The following is an 18,526-nucleotide window of genomic DNA, read 5'->3' on the forward strand; positions in this document are numbered from 1 at the left end:
ATGAAAGCAGATGAATAAACCTCCCATAATGCACCGCGCTGCGGGCTTTTAATTGCACCGGGACCGTCTTTTGATGAGTATTCATCAGTTGCCTGATAACAAATGACTGGGACCGGAAGTGGTGGTCTGCTGATGATTGGAGAATGTCGGTGGGTGTTTCAGTGTTTTCCTTGCCGTCATTGGGTTTCCTCTCCGCCGCTCAGACCTGCTGCTGCCTCGGCTCCAGACACTTCCTGCTCCGACTCAGTTTTCGCAGTCCTGAAGAGGGGGACAGGATGAGGTAATTTGTACTTTGTTTCAGCGCTGCTTTGTGTTCTGCTGGGCTTGAGTTACCATATAAGATCCAAATTTGAATCTTAACTTTTATTTCTTTACCGCTACTTTGAATAGTAAATCACAGCGGTCTGTAGCTAACACGCTAGTTTGTGTACATCTTATCTAACAATTTGACTTGAACGATTAAGTAGGACTCTAAAGTTAGCGATAATATATATCGATACATTTTTAAAGGGAACAAAAGGCAAGTGTAAGTTAAACTTAAGCTGGATATGAAGTAGAAAACTGTTAGCTTCAGCTAACTGACAACAGTTCGAACTAGCTAACATTAAACTGGGAGGGGGGGCATCTTTCATTAGCCCCCAAGTTAATTGACACTCTAGTAGTTTAAAACTCTTCAAACACAGTTTTGGGTTTGTTTTTTAATAATATTTTAATAACTGTTTTCGTCCCGCAATTGAAGAAATTCAGATTAAGTTAGCTGGCTAACTGACGGATTGCTGCTAGCTTGGTTAGGTGGTCAGCATCGATCAAAGTTTCCATGTAAAGCCAAGGATAACCTGACTGCCGGCCAGGGCTTTAAAATGTGTCTTTAAACTGCGTAATTACACCCTAAATTGATGAATACCTCCGTGTATTCAGGAAATGAAGCAAACTGTTTTTTTCTTTACCGTTATTTCTACAAACTCTTTGTGTGGGGGGGACAAATTTAGTCTGCTTGTTATTATTTCGGTGTCCCCGCCCTGCACTTCAAGGACGTAAAATGCAACAATGGGCATCAGTGAGGTGCATTTCTGCGTGTTTAATCAGAGCAGGACACTGGCCAACTGTTGGTTCGTCTGCATTACAGCTCGAACAATGTTTCCACACTGTACTTGCATTTGGAAAGAGCTGCGACAAGGTTAATATCTGAGATTGAACATTTACTAAGCCAGTTCTATTTCATTGCATACTAAATATGACATTTTACCTAGAATACATGGCTTTGAAAAAGTTTTAATACACCTCCAACACTGTGACTGGAACTTATCTAGAGTTTATGTGGTGGGCTATCAGAGAAATGCATAATTGTGAAAATACTTTGCGGTTCTAAATAATTCCCCTCAGAAGAAAATAGATTATATCTTTAAACAACAAAAACACAAAATCTTACAAACATATTTTTGGTCTAGTTTCTACTGCTAATATATATGAACTAATGCAAAACTAACTTGCAAGTAAATCTTCAGCAAACTATAGGGGCTTGTTTTAGGTCAATCATTACTTAATGTTGATAAAAAAGTAGATTATTTCACTTGTAAAAAGACATTTTTCCCTTGTAAGTGAAATAGTCTGCCAATGTAGCTATTTTTTCATCAATGTTAAGGAATTATTTACTCAAAACAAGCTCCTATATCTTGCTGAACAGTTACTTGCAAGTTATTTTTTTTGTCTTTTTTCAAGTATACTAAGATATTTGCTTTAGAAACTAGATCAAAAATACTTGGTAATATTTTTGCAGTGCATTAAATTTAATCATCTTTGTTTAAGTTCAGCTGTTCTGTGAATGTCTCTGACGTGAAGGGAAGTGGTCAGCTGAGTCCAAAATTGAACATGTTGGGCTTTTGTTGTTAAAAACTACAGCACAGTACCCTGAGTACACCATTAACACCATTTGACACAATAAAACACGGTGGTGGTAGCAGCATGCTGCGGCGGACACGTTCATTCTGCAGGGACGGAGAAGCTGGTCAAAGTTGATCGGACAAAACAATTAAAATATTTATAGGTCAATCCCAAAAGCAAACCTCCTAATCTATGAAAGATTTGATACCAGGAGGAATGAAACCTGTGTTGAAGTTGTTCTTTAAGTGGTTTATTATGATAAACAAGGTAAAAAAAATAATGCCTCAATTCTAATTGCACGTCTAAATTGGTAGTTTTGAATCAAGTCAGTGTGTGCATCATCATAAGAGTTTGTTGGCTGATAATGTTTTGCGTCATGCATATGAACTGGCCATGATAAAGTCGTGGTTGTCATGGGAACTGAATTGAGGGAACATGCTGTGATCACGTAAAAGCAAGAAAGCTCAGCAGTTCAAGATCCCCATTGTGACAGAGGGCACTTTTGTCCCACAGCCCTGAGGGTTGAAACTCCTGAGTATGTAAATGCTTGCAAGCTGCGGTCATTGGCATGCAACTATTTCATGCACAGTAATGTGGCGTCTCAGCAAGGCGGTTTAAGGATGTGTGACTGTGAGTCAGTAGCAGCCCAGACGCACCTAAGGTCAAGGAGCGTGGCAGATCTATATTGCTTCACTCTGAAAAAAGTCTCTCCTGCTTATTGCAGTGATTGTTGCTAAAACTGGGATCTAAAAATACATTTTTCTATAAGCAATATTTTTTTACTCTCAACTCCTTACATGGTCACGTTGTAGATGTGTGACTTTCCGTTATTGACATCAACACTTAACGTTGCTTTTCTTTTCCTACAGGAGCAGAGGTGTTTGGGAGGGAACGTGACTCCAGGGGCTTTACTTAAGGACATTAAGATGACATGAACTAAGGACTCACCTGGAACTGATTCCTTTGTGTATTTGCTTTGTTCCTCTTTTTTTTTGTTTAGTTTGCTTATTCCCTGTGTTTGTTTTTTGTCAGATGTCATTCGGAGGAGTGTTTTCTACAACAAATCTTTAATTTATCACACTACCGTCCTGAAAGCGTGATTTTTGTCACTCCTCCTGCTTGTGTCGTATGTAATCTCTGAGATTTCAGATAGCAATAGAAGTTTCAAAGGTCTCAGAAAAGCTGCACTCATCATATCTTCGGGGCATTCGTCACGCTGCAGGCTGCACTCGACATGCAACATACTTTAAGGAATCGCTGCACATTAGTTTAATGACCTCCTTTCACAGAAAAGGTGTGTTTTGCTTCTTGTCTTATTGATACTTTATTGATGAATGCGTTTCTTCTTTTGAGAGGTTCAGTTTTGTACCTTTGTGTGATTATTTAAAGATAACAGATTAATTAGCTGCTCTGCTGCCTTGTTTTGCTGAGACCAAAGGCAGCTTCAAACTGAAATGTAAACTTTTTTGTACTTATGCAATTTCTGACTGAGTTTCCCGTACACGTGTTGAAGTATTGCTTGTCCAGGTTTTAATTGGCAGGAAACTGTTGAAGCTGACATCTTTGATTAGATTTGATTGCTTTTTTTCCTCTCATCTTCACTGGATTATTTCTTTTGAAAAATTACTCTTTATACTGGAAGAAGTTTGCTTTTCAAATGAAGACCCAGTTGGAAGATTTTTATTTTTTTTTCTTCTTTTTTTGTTGTTGTTGCCTGCATGAAGAATAATTTTGAAGTGATTTCAGGGATGAAGTTCTTTTCCGACCCATTTTAATTTTTCTTGCACATCTTGAAAAACTGACAGCTCTTTGAGCTTCTGGATCCAGAAGCTCGTACCGTTTGCTTCGTCAGACTGGCAGACGTCGTCCGATCCAAAAGTCAGGATGCGCTCCCCAGATTCCTCCTCGCCTTCTCCAGAAGAAGCAATCCTTCATGGACATTTTGCCATCTGGGAATCTGGCAGTAGCTGCAGCTGCAGCTGCCCGGAGAGCCCTGGAAGCCCAGGAGGGTTTTCCCCCACCACCTCACCAGTTCTGAGTCCGTCGTCCAACTATGCCTTGACCCTCACCCACACCCACATTCACATTCAGCGGTTCTCGTCGCGGCCCGGGAAGGAAACCCGTCTCCTGTTGCCTCTGTCTGAGCTGGTGGGATGCAGCTGTCCTCTCTCTCCTGCGCCGCCGCTGCTCGTGCTGTACTGGTATCCGCCAGGGAAGCGGAGGAAGGGGGCGTCCAGGCGCAGGCAGGTGAAGGCATTCCTGGCGGAAAGCCGGCCTGAAGCTGAGAGGTGGTCGGCCGCTATTCAGTGTTTGCTCAGAGACGTGCCCATTACAGCTGACACAGGTGAGCGTCTCTTTCACCTGAAAAGCCTTTTTGTCCAGACAGAATCACAGATCATCTGTATCAAAGCAGTCATTAATATTCACTCATGTTAAAAATTAGATTTTCATATCTGAAAACAATATTCATAATCAATCTGTCTGTACAATGCTGGTTTTTACAAACCTACCTGGCAGATTGATAGATTAACATTACATCACTTCAAGTTTTATCATTTTCTATGGGATTTCTGCAAAATTATCCTTTTTGACTATTCAAATGTATTATTACTTTTTTTTTAAAGAGAAAACTTATGAAGCTTGCTCTTGGTTTTAGCTCATATGTCACCTTCTTAAAATAACGGCCTAAGTCAAAACTGTTTCCTTCTAAAAAAAAATTCAGTAAACAAAAATACTTTTGGCAAAACAATGACTTAGGACATTATTTCAGGAAGGAGGCAAAATTTTAACAGCTTATATAATTGAGTCAAATTTGATTAATTACTTGTATTGTTGCTGTTTGTTTTTTTTTTTTATCAGAACCGATCTATATAAATAAAAATGAAAAAAAAAACATACAAAGATATATTTAGGTAGTATTGAAATGGTTTTGCAAAATAAATAATTATGTCTTTGACATTTTCTATCTGCATTTGTGAAAGAAGAACAATTAATGAAAAAATGAATGTACTTAGCTTGTTAGATGTATCGAATATCAGGAAAGTGTTCAGTAGCAAAGCTGCTGCTAGAAATTGCGATGATATTACAGATTACAATCCACATTTTCCTGAATTCGTTCGTCTTTATGCCGTTGTATAACATCTTCTCTCAATCCACTTAATGAGCTTTAGTGTCGACATCACATCGATCCCAGCAGCCAAATAGATGAAATGCAGAAATTTACTACATTACCAAATAGTAAATTAACAGTTATTTTGCGAGTGTGATGCTAATTTGTTATTTTGTGTTGCTCTACTGGAAGATAACATTAATTCATTATCAGTCACAGTAAGAACAGTGATGGTTATAGCAGGTGGAAGGCAGTTTTAAGTCGTCTGGAGCGTATCTGTAAAGAACGACATCATCTGCAGAAAAATGCAATTCAGCTGCAGGTTTTTCCCAATGATTTTAATACAAATCTGGTGAAAAAATGTGTTCTGTATTATAGCTTTGAGCGACTCTGTAAAAATGTTATTTCTTTGTAAAGTATCCACTGTTAGATCTTTCGGCTCACTGGGTCTTTAAGCTTGACAACAGAGAATCTTTCCTTTGTGTCCATTTAGAGACTTTGATTGTTTTTAACCGATTGCGTTGAAGGGCATTTAAAGAATGCTTGTTCTGCGCCTTTGCTTGTTGTGACCTTTATGTTTGGCTCCAGGAATTAGCCTGAAACTCCACATTTTGTTGTTTTGTTTGCTTTCATTTATGCCTCCCTTTGTAGACTCTTGCTAATTATAGCTGAATGTCACGGTGGCCCTGGGTCTTCCTGCATGTGCAGCCAACTCATTCTGTCTGGAAAGTTTTTATTCTGCACAGCTTTCAAAGGCTGCACAATACCTAAACACTTCATTAAGTAAGCTTTGACGTTTATCAAACTGTTCACCCTCTCCTTCGTCTGTTCTGCACTCACATGAGTCTACATATTTATAATAAATACAAAGTTTCCTCCAGAGAACTTGCTAAGCCTGGTGGCCGGGCTGCTCAGCAGTCATTCATCCAGCCACCCGCCGTGTTTTTGAGTTAAAAAATGTTTAAAGTTGACAGGAAATTGGAAAGTATCACTTGATAATTATGTGTTATTAAAAGATTGAAAAATGAACATCTGAACACCAGCTATAAAGTCTTAAAATAATGCAAACATTAAAAAAAAAAACTTAAATAAATAAGCAATGCTAAGCCTGGTGGGGGCACAAGTAAAGCCTGTTGGCCCACCAGGCTTACAAAACACTGGAGGAAGCCCTGAAATATAAAGGCAGAGAAGGCAAAGGTGCTGCAGCATGCCACTCCTTCCCTTCAACTAATAAGACTTGGTTATCAGAAGATAAGTGTTCAATGTTCAGTCTCCTTTTTGTCACTGTAGCCTCTGTTAACATTCCTTATCTAGATGTTTTCTGTTGCTTATCTCGTTACATAACATGTGATTGAATTATTCTGCTACATTCCATCTTTGTTCTTGCTTTTGTATTAGTTTAGGAATCAGCTTTTTCCTGCTCTGAATGGTAGTACTGTTGGGCTTTACTGCTTTAGTGATCACTTAGCTTCCCTTTAGTCGTTCACAGTTAACTATTTCTAGGAGAGAAATATAGTTTCTTTAAAATTATGACTTTTGTAAACTGCTGGAAAATATTTTTGGAATTATTTTGTGAACAGAGCAAGTGTTTCATTTCTGAGTCGCACAGTTTAAAATATCTGAAAATCAGTTCATGGTGTTGGATGGCAAATGATTATCTTTACCTACACTTGCTTACTCTGCATTGCTTAGGTTCAACAAAGTTTTATAAAATATTTCTCAGGGCTTTTGGTTCATATTAACATGATGGCATCATGTAACAGCTGAAAGTTTGTCGGCTGCTCATTCACGATCCACCACATCCCAAAGTCGCTCTGTTGCACCGAGATCTGGTGACTGAAGCACAGTGAGTTCATTGTTGCATTCAAGAAACCCGTTGGGAATAATTTGACCTTAGAAGCAGCGATCAGACGATGGGTACACTGCAGTCATAAAGAGGAAAAGAAACGACACTCAGGTACTCCATGTTGTTTAAACAATGGTCAGGTTATACTACGGGAGCCAAAGTGTCTCAAGAAACAGAGAGCGTTGAGTTTCGGCCATGTGATTGGAGTGAAGTACACTGCCTGGTGAAATAAGAGAGGCTCAGTCTCAAATTAGAGTCGACTAACTCTGAAACAAAAGCTCGGCTTGCGGTGGACGACGTGGGCTTAAAATTCTATCATGATATTGTACTATTGCGACAATGACAAAAGTGACAATTTGAACAATTTATCACCTTTTTTTTTTGGGTAACTGCATCTCTGTGACTGCATCATTCATTGCACCGCAGCTGAAAAACGTACCCATTTAAAATGAGCTTCTTCAGGACACCACTCACCTAAAGAAACGTGACTAACCTGTGCACATTTATTCATATTTTTGAATGTATTCTTGTGGGGAAAAAAACAGTGAAAATACAATTTTAGTCGGTTCTTTTAACATTAGTTGAAATTTATTGAGGCAACAAATGAAAATTTGCATTATTAGAAATATTAAACAATAAAGGACAAACAATCCGATAAAAGCCAGCGGTAGGAGTTAGGTCATGTTACAAATGTTGAGGATTTCTAGATGTCCTGAATAATTACTATTTGAATTTCTTGTCAACTTGCCATTTCTTCCTCATCATCAGAGTTTTCCAGAAGTCTGCTACCTCGTCCCAGGCGACTACTGTTATTGGTCAATCCGTTCAGCGGAAAAGGCCAGGCGATGCAGTGGTGTCAGGCCTACATCCTGCCAATGATTAAGGAGGCCAACATCAGCTACAACCTCATACAGACAGGTAACACAAGAAACTAAAAACCGTAGCTGTGAGCAAGGATAATGCATGAATGTTAATTTATCTTCATTAATCTGTCCTAGAGCGAAGGAACCACGCGAGAGAGCTCGTCAGAGAGATATCGCTGCCAGAGTGGGACGGCATCATCATTGTTTCTGGAGACGGCCTGATGCATGAGGTGAGGTTCTGATGAAAAAATTGATGTGCAGGTAAAGTTTTAGGTCGTCTGAAGTTTTTTTTAAATATATATATCTTGTGGATCTGTAGGTGATTAATGGACTGATGGAGCGTCCAGACTGGGAAAAAGCAATAAAGACTCCTCTTGGCATTCTGCCATGCGGCTCTGGGAATGCACTGGCTGGCTCCATCAACCACTACGCAGGGTGAGGGGAGCAGTGGCTGGTCGGGCGTCATCAACCCATTTCTATCTGTCATCAACGTAGAGCTGGACAATAAGTCAATAACAACATGCATCAAGATAGTCAATATACAATCAATACAAAGAGAGAGAATATCTAATAATTTCACTGAACTCCGATCGAGAACCGCACTGCATTCTGGGAGATGTAGGCAGAGGACAAAGCTTCACAATTAGTTGAGCAAGGTCACTCTTTGGTTACCTAGCAACAATTTGTTGAGTAGCTAGTGGTTACCTAGCAACAACCTGTTGAGTACCTTGCTTAGCAGCGGTTTCAGGTTTCATCTCTCATACCTGCTTAGAAATAAACAACAACGGCGTAAGGTGAAAACTGGACTGAAAAAGGAAAAATCATGTCGCTGGTTTGGGAGTATTTCAGATATTTAAAACAAAAAAAACTAAATAATAATTATTGATATCGACTGAAATGAAACGCTGAAACTGTGAAATCAGCCCCAGGTCAACTTGCTATTAGCAGTTAAAAAAAGAGATGGAGCAACTGTGATTTTTTTTTTTCTGCTTTTCCGATGCAACATTATTTAAAGTCAAAATTTGTACTTTCTCCCTGCAAATCTGAAAGGAATATTTTAAAATCACCATTTGAGTTTCCCAGTATGTCCTTTGTAAATTGAGACTGTATCTATCAGAGGTGAGTTAGTTGTTTTTTTTTCTTTTTCTTCCGTTCCTCAGGTATGACATGTGCCTTCGAGAGACGCTCCTTTTAAACTGCTGCTTCTTGCTCTGTCGAGGCGGCATCCTACCCCTGGACGTGGTCTCTATAACGACAAGCCCTTCGCCCTCCAAAAACAGCCGTGCTGCAGCACCCAGGAGGCTGTTTTCCTTCCTTTCTGTCGCCTGGGGCTTTGTGTCTGATGTCGACATCGAAAGTGAAAGGTGTGTGTTTTATGTCAAAGCTAAAGTTATTTGGTTGGTGCCGTTTTTGCAAAAGTATTCGTGCTGTTGAATTCTTTGACATTTTAAAGCCCCAAAATTCTTTGTATTTTCGGGGACTTTATGTGATAAAAATCTTAAAAAAATAAAAATAGTGAAGTGCACTTTTATTCACCCTCTGAGAGTTAATATTTTGTAGAAGCACCTTTCCCAACCAATTTTGCTCGTCTAGATGCTTTCACTCGTTTTTATTTGCACAACAGTTCAAACTCAGACTGGAGGAATAGATTATCTCAGCATCAATTTTCAAGTCTTACAACAGATTCCTGGTTCAGCTCTGGACTTTTGACTGGGTCATACCAACAGATGAATATTCTTTGATCTAAACTGTTAAATTGTAGCTCAGACTACAATTAGGGCCGCCGTCCTGGTGGAAAGGAAACCGCCGTCCCAGCCTCAACCTCATAGCCCCTAACAGTCTCTCTTCCTGGATTGTCTTGTATTTAACTTCACCAAACTGAGACACTTCCTGTTTCTCTTCCACCGCCATCAGGAGGTTCAGGATGATGTGCACTTCCTCAGACTCTACCTCAAGCTTCCCCAAAACCTTATCTGCCACCTGTCTGGATTTTATTTATGGGCACCAGAGTAAAAAGGGCTGATGTGTAGGCCATGAGTTCAGATTTTTAGTTGAAAAGAAAGTATTTTTGTGCTTATCTGTTATATAAAATCCCAATTAGATGCATTAAATGTGTGGTTGAAAGCATGACTAAGTGTGGGAAGTTCTAGGACAATCAAACATCACAAGACAAAGTTTAATTTTAAATGTTTTCTTTGTTCCAGGTATCGTGGTTTGGGCTCAGCTCGCTTCACTTTGGGCACTTTGGTGCGCATAGCTTCTCTTCGATCGTACAAGGGCCGTCTGTCCTACATGCCTCCCTCTGTAGTTGCCACGTCTTCAAATGGGACACCTCCACCCAGGAGACCCCTCACCCGCAGCATTACTGAAGGCCTGGATGGATTCTGCAAAACACCCATCCATCGCACTTGCTCCGACATGGGCATCAGTGAGCAGAGGAGCCTCATGCGCAGAGGCGAGATGGAAAGAGAAGAGAGGCAGAGAGAGAGGACAAGGAGACGACAGAGGGGAAGAGGTAAAGGAACTGGTGTGGTGAGAGCGAGCAGTCTGGCAGAAGACAGAGAGAAGGAGGGGCAGATGGAGATGGAGATGGAAGCTGAAGAGAAGTCCGGAGCGAGTTCTACGTCAAATGAACCAGATGAATCCAATATGGGAAGAGATGAAAGGCTGGCAGGGATAAGGGATGAAAGGGAAGACGAGGAAACATCAGAGCCAGACTCCTGTGAAATGTTGGAGGATGACGATGAGAGGGACGAGGAGGGCAGTGGCGGTTCCCAGGAGGCGGACGGACTGTTGCGAGCCAGGGAGTTGGGGGAGAGCTACGGGGTGGACATGGGAAGAGAGGCACAGGAAGAGACTGGAGATGACCTCTCTAGCCAGGACAGTCTTCAGAGCACCAGAGAGCTGGTGAGAAAGAACTCGGCTCCTTCGAGCCAGATAGCCGACTCTCTGCTGAGCCAGCCTCTCAGTCAAGAATCCAGCACAGATTCTGGAATTTCTTATAGCATGGAGGACATGGATCTGAACGACACATTGTTCCAAAAACAGTCTTACTCTCTGGATGTGGCTCGGGAGCGATCTCTCACCATCTCCTCCCCTTTCCGTCACAATCCCTTCTCCTACAAGCAGAAAGTTCTGGACCAAAACCAAAACACGTCCCGTCCAAGGCCCCACTCACTCCTCCAGCACTCCAGCTCCCACTCCCTCCCACCTAAAATGACTCCCCCCTCCTTTTCTCCCACACCGCCCTCTTCCCCTTCCTCTTCCTCCCCAGACTCATCATCCTACCTCGCCCCCCGTCCTAACACCCCTAACTCCACCTTGAACTCTCCCTCGTTCCAAATGCCGTCCTCGTCTTTTAACTTTGACCTTAATGAACCAGCAGGACTTAAAAGGAACCGTCCGTTTGTCTCGCTGCCTTTTGATGTGCCAAGGGACGACTTGCTACCGCCACTCGATCAGCCGCTCCCCACCAGAGATTGGGTCACCATTGAAGGGGACTTTGTCTTGGTCTTGGCCCTTTACCAGAGCCACCTCGGGGCTGACCTCCATGCTGCACCTCAGGCCAGATTTGACGACGGCCTGATCCACCTGACCTTTGTCCGGGCCGGCATCTCCAGAACCACACTACTCAGACTGTTCTTTGCCATGGAAAAAGGAACCCACCACTCAGTCAACTCGCCGTATGTGAGCCACGTCTCCTGCAAGGCCTTCAGGCTGCAGCCGCTGTCTCCGCGGGGAACCCTCACTGTGGACGGGGAACTTGTGCCCTACGGGCCACTACAAGCGCAGGTTAGAAAGATTAATAACAGTAATGGAACATAACCATACAGTATCTGTGATAAGCTTTAACATTTTCCACATTTTGTCTTGTGAAGCCAAAAAGTTGAAGATGGACATGGGCTTTTATAGAAATGATCACCAACATGGCGAATAATGGCAAAGTGGGGGGAATTTAGAAAAGATTAATGGAAATAGAGTACTTATCATTCTGGTTCAGGTTCTGATTAGTTTGCTGTGTAATTTGTATTATATCTTTATTGTGTCAATAAGTTACTCATCAGTTTTTTCTGGTCTTTCACAGGTTCATCCTGCCATGGCCCGCGTCATTGTTGGAGACACTGGAGAAAAAATTACCAGACTTTAATAAGGGATGATGGATCTTATATATATACATACATAGATACACACATACATATATTGACATATCAATACTCTAATGAATTTCTCTGTCGCCCTTAAGCTCTCAGAGGGAGAAAGATAAGGTGGAGTGTTTGAGACACTAGCTTTGTTTGCAGGAAACACTTTTCGTAGGGATTTAAAGGGATAACACACCGAGCCAAGCGTCATTGCAGAATGACTGCAGGGATTAATACTAAAGTTCAAGAATTGTTTTTAAAAATGCGCTTAGTTGCACAAGTGTTGTATGATGTATAGTAAGAAGGGGAACCACACAGTCTTGGATAAGAAGAGGGAATACCAATACCAATTGAATGTTTTGTGGATTTTTTCGAGCAGACAGTGCATGAGTTGAATGTGTACATGTTGGTATGCATGCAGAGAAGCACTAACTGAATTTTGCCTTAGACTGAGAGAAATACAATTACCACCTAAGACAAAGATGTTCTGGGGTTTTTAAAATACACGGAAATTATCCACAATCCCATATCTGGACTCTTTCTTCCACCAGTGTTCAACTTTTAAAGGACAAAAACTTGTGTCCTTTAAATTAATGCCTTATCTACAATTTGCTCATTCTGTTATGTTCTAAGCTTGAAACTTGTTTGAGGGAAAGCTTGGGATGTTTTTAAGGTGAGGTTTTGCTAGAAACGGTATAAACGGCTAATTTCCTACCTGCAGTAGACAATTCGCTTCATGTTTTTAATTTAGATCAAATTTAGATGGTCTATAAGGCTAAAGCTAATAGCTAGTCCAATCAGAGTCTGTTTCAGAATGCTCTTCTATTTAATTAAAAAAGCTCGAATCAGAAAATTAAGTGGGTTTTTTTTACCTTTAAACTGTCGTCACATTTGTTTTAGATTGTTATATATGCAGAAATTCATAATTATTCACACACGAAATTGAGGTTGGAGGTGGTGCGCTAGCAATTTATTCCTACTCCCAAAACATTTACAGCATTTCTAATCAGAGAAACTTTGTGAAATCAAAGGAAAGTGGTTTAAAAAAATATTATAGGGGTTTAATTGAACACAATTTATGGATTTTTACACCACTCAAATGTTACCAGGCAGTTATGTTTACTGGAAATGCTTCTACATGTTTCATGCAGGAAGATTATTGAAGATTATTCCTGACTCATATTTATAATTGTAGTTCTTTGTGCAAATCATTTAGAAGTGCAAGCATGACAACAGTTTAAAGGTTCATGAAACGGCACATAAACCACTGTGGCATTTTGTAAGCGGAGATTTTAAGACGGTAGAAGTTCACAAGGCTACCCGTTAGTCTCAGCCTTCAGGCCTAACTAAACTGGATTTGTACAAAACGCAGATACCAGTTACCTACTGCAGATAAGATATTAACTGTTTATAAACTGCTTACGTAACCTCATCTCAAATCCCTTTAACCTTTGTTCAACTGAAATATTACATCAGATGCATAAATTTAACACTAGTTATACATTTCCTTAGCTCCAGCTGCCTACTGTGATTCTCCAAACAGAGTAATGCGACTGTACATCAAATCCTCTTGCTACAAGTGAATCAGTTTAAAGCAACATCAACAAAAAAAACCTGATAATTTCTGGATTGAATGTTAAGCGTTGCTGACATTTGCATTCTGCCTGCTTGTTTTTAGCCAGTGGATGCACGCTGCTGATGATGTCAGTGATGTTGGTTGTTGAAACATGTTGAACATAGCAATGCCTGAATAAAACTAGCTGATTTCTCACTGCTTTCAGACACTTTGATATAAAAACAATCACTGCCTCAGCAGTCTGAGAAGAAATAGTTGAAAGTGTAGTTAGATGGGATTCCTCGGTTATCTTGGATATGCTACACAAAAACTGGAATTTAAGCTGCACAGATCAGTTGGATGCAAAGTAACTATTTAATGAATACTAACTGCCTAGTACAGAGATTGTGGACTGAATCGCATTGCTTTAATGAATTGTTGGAGTTTAAACACTCATAAGGTATGAAAGGTACAACTGACTGTTTAAAAAGCCTTTTGCAAGAGCCAGAGGAGACGACACTAAACTAAATCAAGGCTATATTGGTGGATCGAATGATTTAGCATGAGATAAATAAGATAAAAAATACCAGCTTAAAGTTGATAAAGTAAACCAGCTGCAGAAACAGACTGTTAGATTACTGTCTGTTACTTTTTCATTTGAAACTTTTTGATAGTTATTTGAGCTGATAAATAAAGTGAGTGAGTTTTTCTGAGCCTGAATTGTCTTACAGAGGTTAATTTTCTTACTGTAGAGCCTGCTGACTCGGTCTGAGCTGAAGATGAATCATTAGCATGTGCAATATATCAATCAGTTAGAAGATGTGCCAACTGCTTGGATCACCATCAGCATACTGTACTTTTTTAATCAATGCCTTTGTATAATAAGCCTGTAAATGACAGCTGTTGAGGATGTGCTCAACAGGAGGTTTATCTTTCTCTTTGCCTTTTCCCCCCCTTTCAAATGCACAATTGAAGTAGTCCACCACGATTTTTACACTGCTTTCACAGCTACAGAATGCGAGTACTACATTTTGAGTCTCAGCTTGTACTATTACTAAATAGGAACTGATACACACAGTGTGAACAGAAATATGCCAAAATGTTTACTAATGTTGCAGAGCCTAGTTTTGATGGTTTACTTTCTTTGAGCAGCAGCTTTGTCTGTGGCCATAGCTGGGACCATGGCGTCTTCTAGACCAATCTGATGGGACAGTCCTGGACTGCAACTTCTGAGTGGATATATGCCATTAAATCGTCTTTAGTGGGTTGCTTGTAATTAAATGGTAATATTACTAAATCAGTGGAAATGTATACATATACAGTGTACAGGTAATGGTTATAAATTGTTTCAAAAATAAATGTAACTTCATAAATTTGTCTGGTGTGACATAATTTATTATTCCTTCTAATATACGAGGCTTTTAATTTTTTAAATGCTGCTTATTTGGGAGCTAAACTGAATATTTTGGCTTAAATGCAAAATACTGTTTTAGATTTAAAAAGCACTGCTCATGCTTTGTATAAAACAGTGGTGGCAGCATCATGTTGAGGAGCTAATTTTTTGCAGCAGAGATAAAGAAACTGATCAGAGTTGATGGGGAGAATACATGGAGGTAAATATTGCTCAATCTTGGAAGAAAACTTGTGAGAAGCTGCAAAAAGATTTGAGACTTCAGTAGAACAATAGGACCAAATAGCAAGAGCTGCAAAAGAATGGAAGGCCTAGTCAAATGCCATAAATCAGTACAACATGTAAGCTAATGACTCAGATATTCAGGCTGATGAATATCCGCAAAGCTGGTCGACATGCTCCCAAAATGGCTCGCAAAATATAAAAACAATTGGTGTCGTGAAATTTTGCTTTCATTTAAAAGACTATATAATATCAGTTGTGACCATTTTTATTTCAGCTTAGTGTCTGAAATAAATTGTTCGTCTAATGATGTGCTGTTGAACAGGCCAAATTCAGACGTTCATGCACACTTGTTTGCTCGAGTCCATTTTTATACTTGACAATAGCCTATTTTTTCGCTAAACTATGAAATTAGTCGAAAATAAATAATGTAGATCTTTGGGTCATTATTTGTTTAAATGTAATGTAATTTCCAAAACCAGCAATAATGCGGCATATCTGCCTTCACCCTCCGCTCTTTCCTAGTATTAAAAGATGAACTCTGGTTTTATTTTGAAAATGAACTGACCGGAAGTAGACTGGTGTACACTCAGACGCCTCTTCCCGTGTCGCCACCTTCTTTGTCTACGGCCCAACATTTCGACACCGGTGGGGGGGGGGTTTCTCTGTTTTTTTCCTGTCTCTAGTTTTGAGGATATATTTCGCGATATATCCCCAATTTTCTGACATTTAATGACAGTCGACTCTGAGCTATTTATGCCTAAAAATAAAGCACCAAAAATGGATGACCTGGACTACAGTAAGTGTTCTTATTAAGTCGCTGTTTGCCTGTGGTTCCGGTGGCTAACCGCGGCTAGTCAGGTGTAGCTTGTTGCTTATTTAATCATTCACGCAGGTTGACGAAACTCTTCATCCCGAAGCATATTTGCAAGATGACTGTCTTTCTCCGACAACGCTTTTACTACAGTGCATATTCAGAATAAAATTGCAACAGTAATGCTACCTTTGCTAATGAAATATTGATTGTATCGATGGCTGCCCAGAGCGAACTTTACAGCTAATGTCGGTGGATGTTTAGCATCGCCACCAGCCTTTGAGTTACAGCTGGTCTATCCTAAAAGGGAATCGTTTCCTAGAAAGCACACTGCAGCTGGTTTAAATTAATTGTACAGCTTTTTCTATTTTTTAACAGGGGAGACTGTGGGCGTGGCAGCTCATTGTTTTGTGGTTTAAAATAAATCGTCTTGTAACAATTTGTTGCTTTGAGCGCCAATAATTCTAGTTTTTGCATTCTTTTGTTGTCGTTTTTGGCGAAACTGATTAGTTTACAACATTTTAAGCATTTTGTAAATTGTTTTTCCAGCTCAACTTGTTGGTGCTTTTGTTTGCTGCTGCTTCTCAGGCAGGATTTGATTCACCTGTGTCTTTTTAATTTATTTAAATTTATTTTTTTACTGTATTGTGCATTAGGATGTTCAACATTAAATACATCACTCTACATGTAGAAACAAACGCATAATAGAAGTAAAGTTTCGTCCAACTTGGTTATTAAGAATTGTCTTGTCAACTTTATCAAGACTATTTACTTTTATGCAGCTTTTTAAAAGTAATATTAATACTACCTGATTATTGGGGTGGGTATCATAATTAGTTATTTTGTTAATATTAAAATATGTTTCATGTATGAGATTCATGTGATACACTTCCAAACACTCTGCATTTATTTAACATAAATTACAAAAAAAAAAAAACTAAAACTAATTTTATTCTTATAGCATCAATTCTATAACGAATTGTAATCTCAAGCAATAAAAAAAATTAATAAATTCAGCTCAATTATTCATTCATTCCAGTTATCAAACAATGCATTTAGTTCAGGTTATTATTCAAATCAGACTATCTAGTTATTGGCTTGCAGCGTTCATTTCTTCTGGATGAACATGTAGCGACAGTGGAGAGGAAAAACTTCCCTTTAACGAGAAGAAACCTTCAGCAGAACCGGGATCAGGACAAGCGGCCGTCTGTTTTGTTTTTGTTTGATTAGCCAGAGCAGAGACGCATAAAACATACAGGAGAACTGATGTTGAAGTGCTTTAAGTGTTGATGAAAAGCAAAAAGGTAACAGGAAAAGGAGAATGCTGCAGGATTAAATCAGCTGATGTCTTCCGCCAGGAAGGTTTCACAACCAAGCTGCATCAGACCAGGTGTAGCTTCTGTGGAGAGAAAGTCAAAATATTGCAAATTGGAGAGCAGTAGAAAAAGAAAGCAGCAAAGCGAAGAAAACTGATCAGTTTGTCTTCCAGTAGCCTAAACCAAGATGGCTACAGATGGCTCAGGATAACTTCACGCCTTTCAATGCTCTCTAAAACATTTTAGAGCAAGTCTGCTGTAAATGTTTCTCCTGATCAGTTTGATCTGAAAATAAAATACAAAAGTGATTAATTGCACAGCATCAGACGTTAGTTTGACTTGATATGGTAGGAGTTTGAGTTGGAATTGTTTCAGTTCCTGGTATTCAGTTCTGAAAAGCCTCTTTTGGGAAAAAAATAAACGTTGGACTTCATAATGTCAAATAAATGGTAAGAAGAAGAATACTCTAAAACCTCATGCTTTCTTTTACAGTAGCTGACAGAATCCAGTTCTAGACAAATTAAAGCAATTTCAGTGAAAGTCTGTGTCTGCAGGTGAACAAAGACTTATTTGTTCATTAACTCTGGTTGCAGAAAATATTGTTCAGATTTATTAGACAGGTTGGTCTCACCAAACTGTACTCACTTTTATTTAGAAACAGAAGGTAAATGACACCAGGGTATTAAAAAACAGTGTACTTAAATCTACATGCTTTGACACTACAAAACTATTATAAAGCTAATTTCCTGGTATTGCAGACAATTTTGAGATATTTATGTTTTTTATTCAGTGATGTAGCTGTTTTGATTAATCACTAATTTCCTTTGAGCTGTATTAGGACAATGGATTATTAATTTAATGACATTTCATTGGCACAGTTATTGGATTCTTTCTGATTTTCAGTTACTGTTTCATATATGATTAATAAATATTTTATTCCTTCCTTCAATGTTGTCCATTCTTGATTCTGTACGATAATGGAGATTGACTAACAATGCACCTCGTTTCTGTATTTTTGCCATCTATTTGCCAGAATAGATTGCTTTTGACCTAGATTATTTTAGTCCCATTAACTATCAATCAATCAATCAATCAAATTTTATTTGTATAGCACATTTCAGCAGCAAGGCATTTCAAAGTGCTTTACATAATTAAAATAAAAACAGAAATAATCAGTGAGAAAGAGAGATTAAAAAAAAATAAAAAAAACAAAATTAAAATTAAAATAAAAAAAACAAAAAACATTACATCATTAAAACGTCGAAAAGAAAGAAGAAAAAATTAAAAACATTAAAGACATAAAAACATGGAAGACATCAAAACCCGCACTCTAACCCTAATTTAGCCATAAGCAACTCTAAACAGGTGGG

The 18,526-nt window shown here is 39.2% G+C and overlaps 2 protein-coding genes across 2 annotated transcripts in view; both read left to right on the plus strand.

The window, feature by feature from the left end:
* Positions 1 to 112: 112 nt before the first annotated feature.
* sphk2 (sphingosine kinase 2) lies at positions 113 to 14,766 on the plus strand. Its single transcript, XM_008431592.2, has 9 exons — positions 113 to 280; positions 2,751 to 3,175; positions 3,687 to 4,225; positions 7,605 to 7,754; positions 7,835 to 7,929; positions 8,019 to 8,134; positions 8,860 to 9,063; positions 9,904 to 11,491; positions 11,784 to 14,766. The coding sequence occupies exons 3-9, from the start codon at positions 3,766 to 3,768 to the stop codon at positions 11,844 to 11,846; spliced, it is 2,676 nt and encodes an 891-aa protein (XP_008429814.1). The 5' UTR covers positions 113 to 280; positions 2,751 to 3,175; positions 3,687 to 3,765; the 3' UTR covers positions 11,847 to 14,766.
* An 858-nt stretch (positions 14,767 to 15,624) lies between these two features.
* cyth2 (cytohesin 2) overlaps positions 15,625 to 18,526 on the plus strand; it is a 15,301-nt gene continuing 12,399 nt past the window's right edge. The window contains exon 1 of the mRNA XM_008431590.2: positions 15,625 to 15,825. Within this exon, the coding sequence (XP_008429812.1) occupies positions 15,759 to 15,825 (67 nt within the window). The 5' untranslated portion in view covers positions 15,625 to 15,758. The remainder of the gene's footprint in view (positions 15,826 to 18,526) is intronic.

The sequence above is a fragment of the Poecilia reticulata genome, linkage group LG16 (genome assembly GCF_000633615.1).
Source record: "Poecilia reticulata strain Guanapo linkage group LG16, Guppy_female_1.0+MT, whole genome shotgun sequence".
Taxonomy (NCBI): Eukaryota; Metazoa; Chordata; class Actinopteri; order Cyprinodontiformes; family Poeciliidae; genus Poecilia; species Poecilia reticulata.

Bases quoted from the DNA above. Each gene is read 5' to 3' on its own strand.
- sphk2 (XM_008431592.2), top strand. From the start codon at position 3,766: ATGCGCTCCCCAGATTCCTCCTCGCCTTCTCCAGAAGAAGCAATCCTT. The intron at 4,226-7,604 runs GTGAGCGTCTCT...CCTCATCATCAG, and splicing joins GCCCATTACAGCTGACACAG to AGTTTTCCAGAAGTCTGCTA. The intron at 7,755-7,834 runs GTAACACAAGAA...AATCTGTCCTAG, and splicing joins CTACAACCTCATACAGACAG to AGCGAAGGAACCACGCGAGA.